This window comes from Kogia breviceps, chromosome 13, assembly GCF_026419965.1.
Source record: "Kogia breviceps isolate mKogBre1 chromosome 13, mKogBre1 haplotype 1, whole genome shotgun sequence".
Taxonomy (NCBI): Eukaryota; Metazoa; Chordata; class Mammalia; order Artiodactyla; family Physeteridae; genus Kogia; species Kogia breviceps.
Genome location: NC_081322.1, coordinates 4,423,659 through 4,433,572, shown reverse-complemented (window position 1 = coordinate 4,433,572; position 9,914 = coordinate 4,423,659). Strand labels below are relative to the sequence as shown.

General features: G+C 46.6%; 1 protein-coding gene across 11 annotated transcripts in view; it reads right to left on the bottom strand.

The window, feature by feature from the left end:
• Positions 1 to 2,435: 2,435 nt before the first annotated feature.
• HMGN3 (high mobility group nucleosomal binding domain 3) overlaps positions 2,436 to 9,914 on the bottom strand; it is a 32,833-nt gene continuing 25,354 nt past the window's right edge. Inside the window, exons 3-7 of one of the 11 annotated variants that reach the window (XM_067011278.1) lie at positions 7,904 to 7,933; positions 4,850 to 4,900; positions 3,457 to 3,570; positions 3,237 to 3,336; positions 2,436 to 2,915 (exon numbers count right to left, since the gene is read on the bottom strand). In XM_067011278.1, the coding sequence (XP_066867379.1) occupies positions 2,902 to 2,915; positions 3,237 to 3,336; positions 3,457 to 3,570; positions 4,850 to 4,900; positions 7,904 to 7,933 (309 nt within the window). In that variant the 3' untranslated portion in view covers positions 2,436 to 2,901. Of the gene's footprint in view, positions 2,916 to 3,105; positions 3,337 to 3,456; positions 3,571 to 4,849; positions 4,901 to 7,822; positions 7,934 to 9,914 lie in introns of those variants that run through there. The other 10 variants (XM_067011275.1, XM_067011274.1, XM_067011279.1 and 7 more) reach the window with 10 other exon arrangements.

Below are 9,914 nucleotides of genomic sequence, written 5' to 3'. Positions count from 1 at the left end.
CGGGCATCGCTTTTTGAGGCAACACTTAAAACATCAAACGTGCATTCCCTTTGATTCAGACATACCGCTATTAGGAAATTATTTAATTGAGTAGAAAGCTGTAAGTAGGCAAAGCTTTGTGTATACGAGTGTTTACTGCAGTACCGTTGGCAGCATTGCAATATTAGAGATCATCTTTACCTCCAAATACAATGCATTGGTTGAATTAAATTCAAAATTGAATGTATAGGGCTTCCCTGGTGGCGCAGTGGTTGAGAGTCCGCCTGCCGATGCAGGGGTCGCGGGTTCGTGCCCCGGTCCGGGAGGATCCCACATGCCGCGGAGCGACTGAGCCCGTGAGCCATGGCCGCTGAGCCTGCGCGTCCGGAGCCTGTGCTCCGCAACGGGAGAGGCCACAGCAGAGAGAGGCCCGCATACCGAAAAAAAAAAAAAAAAAAAAAAAAATTGAATGTATAGTGTTTAAAAATGATGTATACATGTATACACGTGTGCATACAAGTGCGGGTATATGCACATATACACGCATATATACATAGTAAAATAGAAAAAAGGCTGGGCAGTGATTACTTCTGGCAGATAGGAATGAGGGAAGGAAGGATTCTGACTTACACTTTATATACCATTGTAATGTCTGATGTTTTTTTAAAAAAAATCACCTACAGGTGATTTTTGTAACTTTTTAAAAAGGAAACCTATTAAGTTTATATTCCACTTCTGAATTGGAAGCTAGCCAGCAATGTACTTCAACTGTGTACTTACTGCACATTGAAAATATTTTTGTAAAGTGTTCACAGGATACCAGCTATTTTTCTTTGGGGCAAAAGTGGTTTTTGGCGTATCTAACACCCTTGGGTTAAGGTACATTTCATAATCAAAAGCCAAAGAAACTATAAACAAGATTATTCTGTATATAACATGGTTGATATCTGCAGTAGATTAATGACAAACTTAGGCCAATGACACAGGTTTAAGTTCTGAGCCCCAAAATATACACTGGAGGAGGGAACTTGTTTTTGTTGATAACAAGAGAAATACACGGAAGGCCCTGAGAAACAACAACATTTTAGCAAGAGTCCCTGAGCGGCACAGGCAATTACTATCCTCCATTTTAAAAGATTCAAATCTCTTTTCAAATCGAAGAGGAACCTGCAGATTTCAGCTTTTCTGGGGTGTTCATGCAGTTACCCAACTTCTTCAGGAATGCGAACAGACAAACAAACCTACATTTATACAACAGCTCCTATGCTCCAGTGTCCTTCCAGAAACAGAAGGACACTGCCATGGCCTGAATGTGTGTGTCCTCCCAAAGTTCGTACGTTGAAATCCTAACTCCCAAACATGATGGCGGTAGCAGGTGAGGCCTCTGGGAAGAGCTTAAGTCATGAGGCTGGAGCCTCATGAATGGCGTTAGTGCTCTTATAAAAGAGAGAGGTCCCCAGCCCCTTCCCCGACATGAGGACACAGGGACAAGTCTGCGACCTGAAAGGGGTCCTCACCTACGTCATCGACACCTGATCTCAAGACTCCCAGCCTCCAAGACAGTGAGCAAGAAATTTCTGCTGTTTATGAGATGCCCAGTCTGCAGTATTGTGTTACAGCAGCCCAACCAGACTTAAGAAACACTATTCACAAGACCAGGTTCAAGTCCCGATTTTTCTCTTTCCTGTGGGCCTGAAGTAAAGTCACATACTCTCCTTTTCCTTTCTGACAATACCTAGGCCAAGTCCTTTCCTATGTTGACACAAGGCTGAAATGTGGTCACATGGGTATAAAGTGCTTGCAAAACTGTGAAGTCCTCAACCAATGGGAATTTTTTTTTTTTTTTTTTTTTTTTTTTACGCGGTACGCGGGCCTCTCACCGCTGTGGCCTCTCCCATTGCGGAGCACAGGCTCCAGACGCGCAGGCTCAGCGGCCACGGCTCACGGGCCCAGCCGCTCCGCGGCACGTGGGATCCTCCCGGACCGGGGCTCGAACCCACGTCCCCTGCATCGGCAGGCGGACTCTCAACCACCGCGCCACCAGGGAAGCCCGGAAAATATTTTAATACGAATGTGTAACTTAGTATTATTTTGAAGGTGGGAACATTTTCAAGGATGAGTCCAAGTTTATGGTTTTTCACTGTCCTGGTTTAGCAGAACTCTATCCTATTTATAAGGACTTCCATAAAATAGTGTTGTATTAAGTTTTATTATATGGTGACCGTTGCGGGCCACTTCTGGTATAAAGGATATTAGACGTAATTCTTCTACGCTGGCACTCACAGATGATTTTATTAAAATAACATTTTTAAATGTTATTAAGAAAATTAAGAAACAATCCTATTTGACTTATCAGAGAGGCCATCACAGAACAGACTAGAAATTCTTTACATCTTCTGCAACAATAAAATGAAACACTGCCTAAATTTAGCAAAGACACTGCTAAGAGGCAGGTATTTTGCAGGCAGGAAAACCTTTTATTTTAAACCACAAATAGTCAGCAGGTGGCCACAACTATCCATGTTTCATTAAAATCACATAAAACCTAGGTACAAAAGCACCACTGATTATTGCTCTAGAAAAACTGCATGAAAAAATTCAAATACGCACAGTAAAAACACCACAGTATGCACAGGACTAAATTTTTAAAGCAAGTGCATGGAATGCTGAATCAATGTTACAGACAGCTTCCAATATTAGATTGGTATTTATTTTACTCAAGGATGATGGGAATTTCCAAAAAGCAGGACTACGAGAAGGTAAAATGTCCATCCTTATATATTTTTGTATGCCAACTAGTAGAGTCCTAAAAAATTAGCATTTACAAAATACTCGGTAAAAATAGCTTTTAAAAGTTGTCCCAAGAGGTACATAAAATCAACCCCAATTTTCATGACAATTCATTCTCCCTCGTTTACAGATTCAGTTTTCTGTGCCTGTGAAAAAACGGAAGACAAAAAAGATAGAGTTACTACTAAAACAACTACAGGCCAAAGAAGATCCTGCCCCACCGACACACACACACTTCGGAACATCTGTTTTTTTTAGCAGCTCTACTGCAAAACCGACTTCAACTCTGGGTGTAAAACAGACAAGGCAGGAAAATAGGACACAAACACTTGGCTGCCTTTATTGCTTTCTGCTTTGCAAACGACCACGGAAGCTTTACCTGTGAGCTCCCTCGGTTCACGATAAAAAGAACACCACACTACTATCTGATGCTAGTCACTGCAAACGTGCGGAATTTTCTACTGTACCCTTAACTCTCACTGTTTCAATCTGCCCCTTTACTGACAGTGTGCTGGGTGGGGTACCTCTGGAGGCTGAGACATTAACAGTTGAGCGAGAGATGTGGATCTGCAATAACATTACAGGCAATAAAGAGAGACATTATGAACATGCGGTCGCCGGCTGAAGGATCGAGCAATGGCTTTCAAGACACTGATTCAATCAGCGGGAGGTATTTAGGGGAAGTACCTCTTCAGCTCTAGTGTCACCATTTTCAGATGGTGCAGTACCTTCCTTTCCAGCTTCTTGCTTTTCCTCCTTCTTCCCTTTAGCACCTTTGTTAACCTTTGTTGCCAGTTCTCTCTAACAGGGGGTCAAAGCACAGGGAAACAGAGTGTGTTAGACATGGTGTGATGTTGTGTAAACTCAGCCAGCCTCCGTCCAAGCACAGGGGGAAAAACACGAGCAAGGCCAACGTGGCGGCTTTCGGGGGAAAATGGAAAACTCAGTTCCGCTGAGCTTCGAGTGCGTTACACTGAGGCTCCACGAACATGTAACAGGCAGCTTAGAAAATCCACCGGACTTTGATTTCCCCTCGTGTGTGTCTTTGGTCGGCACTGTCTCTTGCTAAAGTGAGAAGTGGCTCTGCTGTGGGGAGGTAGCAGCAGGGGGGCGTGGGTGAAGCCAGGGCAGACCCAGCAGGAGAAACACCGCGCGTGGGGACCTGGGGCTTCAGCGACAAGAAAGCTGAGAAAGCGCTTAACAGGAAGGCCCAGAGGAAGAAAAATTCCTGATTTTAAGACCAAGCTGGGACTTCCCTGGCGGTCCAGCGGTTAAGACTCCGCGCTTCCACTGCAGGGGGCGCGGGTTCGATCCCTGGTCGGGGAACTAAGCTCCCACAAGCTGCGCCGCGCGGCCAAAAACATAAAAGTAACCAAGCCACAGAAATGAGTTCCGCTTCCGAACTACCCACTCACACCATGATACATACACATTGTTTTCAAAAAATTCACAGCAAGGGACGATGCTCGGAAGGGCAGGGTACAGAAAAGCCATTTGGGGGTAAATTTCTTAATAATTCTGTGCCACGGTTTCCTCATCTGCCAAACGGGACACGTGTACCTCCCTCAGTAGGGCTGATGTGAGGATCTATGCATAGGATAAGCACCATGGAACCGTTTGCCGGTATTAATTATCTGCTAGTATGGATTATTCTAGGATTATTATTAGTCCTCGGACTGACCTCCTCAGATCAGTTACGTGAAGGCAGAAGCCCCTCCCCATGCCTCCAGCTGTCGCCAGCAGTGTCCCCAGGGGCCCGGGCTCACCCCTTCGGAGCCCTGTCTGAACGGCGCGTTCCCGAGGCAGCTACCAAACCCCGCCTCAGACATGAGGCTTCTCACACCAACACGCTCTGACCTCCTTCGCTTTACGGACCCAACGGAAAACACACTCCCAGTGAACCACCAAGTTGTGCTCTCTGCCTTCAGAGAAAGCCTGTCCGAAGCCGGGGGAAGTTTTCTAGTCCGTACATTGAGCCTGGATCGTAAAATGGGATCGTGCCTCGCGTGACTCTGGGATATGGGCTTATAACTTATTCACTGCTGAAAACGCCAAAGCGGGGCAGGGGAGCACCTCTTACCTTAGCAGATGTTTTTCTTGGTTTAGGTTCAGGTTTTGGGGGAGCGGGTTTCTGCAAAGATAAATGAAGTTATACAAATACGGAAAAAAAGAAAACCCTCAGCACCGAAAGGAACCGCAACAAGACTGCTAAAGACAGTCCATCTCGACTATGAGGTTCATTTCAAAAGAATATGTCGCCCTATTTTCAGCATCATGTAGCGGCAAAAAGACCTCTGCGTTTCACCACTATTTACATCCCGGGCTCTCAAGTGAAGGGCAGGTGAGATCTGCAAGCCAACTCACTATTCCCCGGGGCCAGATCAGCTCTCTGGGAACAGATTTAAGCTTCTGTGTCCCACGTCTCTGTACTTCCTTTTATCACGACACAGCAGCAAGAGGGACGACTCAGGCCCTTGGCCAGATGACTCGGTGAATTCAGTGACACCGGCCTTCGGAACAGTCTAGAAATCCTAGCACCATCGCAGGCAAAAGCCCATCAGGAGTTAAGAGAGCTGCCCGCGAAGCGTTCCAGAGCCAGTTCCAAATCCTTCCACCTCCGATGCAGGTTTCTGGCGCTTGTTGAAGCTTGAAGCTTCTTCCTACTTTCCTCTTCCAAGGCCAGCTCAAGGTGAGGAGCCTCTCCTGCCCATCCAGACCCTGGGCTCATCTGTCCCCAGAGCTTGTTATGACGAACACAATTATAATGACACAATGTCCACTGTTAGCTCCCAAAGTTCAAGATCTTTCACAGACCCTATGAGCCAAAGAGCCCAGCGGGCAGCTCTTTTTCTCTTGCCTCGTGGGGCTCTCCCCACCCCCGGGAGCAGTGCCCACCTGTCCCGTGGCCCCAGGCCCCTTCACACAGGCCTTCAGCCCGGCTGCTTCCTAGGGGTGTGAGATGGGCACATGAAGATACTGCGCAAGTGTAAACCTGTGGTTGTCTATAGCGATATTAGGGCAAATATTTCTCTCATTGAGTTAGGAAAAAATTATACTTCTTTCGTGGCACCAGGGAGAATGGTTTTTAAATAGAAAACACTGCTTAGAATCCCTCTCTGCGCCCCCGTGGAGAAAAAAAACACATGTTCCTCCCCAATACCTCCAGATGTTCAGGCTCATACAGAACCTGGCCCTCTCCATCAAGGGCATAAACTGAAACTGTAGTCAGTTCGGTTCTGGAAGACGGACCATTGGACACGATCTCTCAAATAAAAAAAAGAAAAGTGGAGCTTGAAAAGTAGGGACTCTTTTCCTTAACCTCCTGACCACTGTAAATGTGTACTTGCCTCCCCACATCTATCAGCTTGCATGGCTCCTCTAATTTCAGGATTAAAAAAACTTTATTTGGGGCTTTGATATAGTGTATTAACATGCCCTTGTTTTCTCAATTTACGGCAAATGATGTCCTCTCATATTGTTTTCTGTTAAGACAGACCTTTCCCCCAAACTCAGCGTTTGTCTTTCGACGGGACAGGAAATGATGAGGCTTTGTAGTCTGTAACCCCACTGGCTTCCAAGCAGGCTCTGCATCAGTACCGTGGGCAACGATGTCAGTGGAAGGTATTACATTGCCGGCCCCTGGCGCTCAGGAAAGGCCTTATTTGAAATTTTGGCTTTTGACTTACACGATCTACCCTGCCTTGAGAGGCTAGATATCCATGGGATACAATGGCTTTCAGGATAATCGACAGTGAAATCTACAAAAGAGTTAAAGCTTAACTTCTCAACCACAGTGAAAATTATACCACTGGACAAGCCCACCACCTTTGAGGGCTTTTGGCGGGATCTGGATTAACTGGGTACCCACGCGACCACACCTCCCAGGTCTTAATCTTCCTGGTAACTCTGACATTGCTTCCTAGGTTGGGACTCATGTGAAACACTCGCTCACCGAACCCAAACCTGGCTATCCTTCTGAACTTGTGAATGGTCCCGATAACCTGCTTCTTCTTCTTCTTCTTTTTTTTTTTTTTCTTTAAATCCGTGAAACAAGTTTAGCAAAAATATATTGAGAAGAAAAGCCAGAAGCTGCTATATATTTTTTATAATTTGTGAAACAAGTTTAGCAAAAATATATTGAGAAGAAAAGCCAGAAGCTGCTATATATTTTTTATAATTTGTGAAACAAGTTTAGCAAAAATATATTGAGAAGAAAAGCCAGAAACTAGTTTTTTTTTTTTTTTTTTTTTTTAAATTCAGAAACAAGTTTCCAATATCCATTTCAGCTTGGATTCCCCACACTGTGCCAGGCACAGCTGTGGGCTGAGGAGGAAATCCATGCTTCCCTGAAGGTCACAGTAGCTTGCAGCTCCCGGGCTATCTAGTACCGGGATACGTGCCATCAGCCAAGAGGTCAATGCCCTTTCCCTCTGTGTGTCAGCGGGCAGTGCACATAAACTAACCCCAGTCCTCCACCAGGAGGCAGGCTGCCCTGTCTTGGCAGGAGTACTGGTGCAAGAGCAGGACAGCAGGAAGAAGCACTGGAGCCAGCCGGGAGCACAGCGTGGTGAGGGGGCCTGAAGCACGCTCCTGGCCAAGGCTTGCTCACATCAGCCGGGCCCAGCTTTAAAGATCTCAACCCTTGTCCTCTCCCTGGCCCTTGGCCCACAGAGGGAGACCCCAGGTGGCAGAGTGGAAATCGTTACTTTTTCAGATTCTCTAGATCCGAAGTGAGGCTCGAGCCTATGGATTCAGACAGCCTTCAGCAGGTGCTGACTAAGGTATGGAGGGAGAATTGGACTTCTGGACTCCTTTAGCAGGTCAGGTATAGAATGGGAGGCTAGGACTTTGCTAACGTCATTCTTCATCTCGGGGATCCGGTGATATCCAAACAGCTTCCTGGGCTTTGTACGCTTGCTAAACGGGCTGGCCACTGCTTTTCACCAACGTGTCTGATCACCTGAGCTGCTGGCAACACCGGGCAAAGTTGCCAGAAACTCTGACCCAGGTTAATTCTAAGAAGGAAAGAAAAAGAGCTCAAGGGAAACACCACCTTAATCCTCCTTCTGCTTTGTTCTGGACCGAGGGATGTGTATTCGTAAGAGCTAACAGCAACGGGGTCCAAAGCACTCACCGCTGACAACCTGGCAGACCGTCTGGTGGGCTACAAAGGAAACGAAAAGACAAAAACCATATTTTTTGGTGATTATATACACAACCAGGTGGAGTCTTAAAAATTCATTCTTACAGTCTTACTTTGTTGAAAGAATAGAATGCAAGAGTACCATTACTCTCCCCAGGTGAGCACAGTGAAACATACTATCCCCAAGGGTCTTGGGCATTGGAATATTCCAGAAGAAGTGTTCCTAAAGAGGTGTAGGCTCACGGTTCAAAGAAATGGCCTTTCGCAGTAGAGGGCGGGGTGGACAAAGAAAGGCAAAGAAGACACATTTAGGCTCCGACCCAAACTTTTGTGATAAAACTGGCAGCAGGAACCCTGAGGTGCTATTTAAGAACCAGTCCAGTCTGACTCTTGTTCCTTACAAATGGAACTCAAGCTTATAAATTAATACTAAAAGAGACTTATATAATTGTGCAGAAACCGAAATAGCAGGAGTCCCCTCCCTGGTTACTACATTAGAAAAGAGAATGGCTACAAATCCTAGGCAGTTAACAAGCAAGACTTCCTTTCACCTGTAACAAAATAAACACATTTATTTATCTACGAAATGCACACGTTGGAAGATGTAAATAAACTTTTTAATAATCTCATCTTTTCATTTAGAAGTTTACAAATTTAGAGAAACTTGGCTGAGGTTGGTATCTTTCAAGGAAACCTTTTATTCAAGGATGGTGCAAGTTAACAGCAAAGGACATGGCAAAGAAAATTTCTAAGAGCAGAACTGGTCTAGGCATTTCAGAAAAACACGTATAGAATTGATATTCTACTTCCCACCAGCAAAAGATGGCTCCCCGAGGGATTTCACTTTCTGAAAGTACAACTGCCTTTCTGTAAAAGTGTTCCAGGGCTTCCCTGGTGGCGCAGTGGTTGAAAGTCTGCCTGCCGATGCAGGGGACGCGGGTTCGCGCCCCGGTCCGGGAGGATCCCACGTGCCGCGGAGCGGCTGGGCCCGTGAGCCGTGGCCGCTGAGCCTGCGCGTCCGGAGCCTGTGCCCCGCAACGGGAGATGCCTCAGCAGCGAGAGGCCCGCGTACCGCCAAAAAAAAAAAAAAAAAAGAAAAAGTGTTCCAGAAGCAAATACTCCATACTTTCTGTCTGTTTTGTTCACTGCTCTATCTCCAGTAGAACAGTGTACCACCTAACATACAGTGGATATGCAAGAATATTGGCTGAAAAAAATAAACTCAAGCTTTTCCCTAATTTGCTGCCTTATGCAGACTTTGCCTCGTTACAATAGCTGAAATGTCTCAGATAATCTTTTAAGGGGTTCAGCAGGAGCCTGGCTCATGACTGCAAGGAATCGTGGAATTCTCCTGTCAGTCTAGGTCAGCTGGTCAAGGCCAAAGTCAAAGAAATGTTTCTCGCCATCTCCACATCGAAGAACTTTCTGGCTGAAAACAGCCAGAGGAAGCTAAAGTCATCTTTCTTTAAACTACAGAAGGAAATGAAGGGCCAGAGCCTTCTGGAATCATTTTGGCCTTGGGGTCGTGCGCAGAGCTGAGCTGGACTTCAGGCTGGCAGACAGAACCAAGCGTGCCGAGTTGGGGAGCCTGTGCAGGCTGTGCGTTGGCTGTGACACGTCCCTGCAGGGGTAAGGGGTGCACAGTATGGGAGCCGGGGCCTGGATTCTGGGAACCAGGACCCAAATCCTGTAGTGCCTTTCCCAGGCTGGTGAATTGCACGTGTCGGGTATCCCCGAAGAAGAGGCAGCAGTATCACTGAAACCGGGCAGCAAGTGGGTAACCTGCGCTTCTTCAGTCTGCTTTCTGCGCATGTGGCGCAAAGGAGCATCCTCCAATTACCAACCAGAGCTCAGCTTAACGCTTCTGCGCGGCTTCAGGAACCGCCCACAGTGCCTCGCGAGGAACGTGCAGCCGGCAGAAGAGCGCTCAGAAAGTTGCCCTCCTGAGAGGAAAATCGGCGGCCTCTCTGCTACAGGGGGTTGAACAGGTCTTGCCTGAATC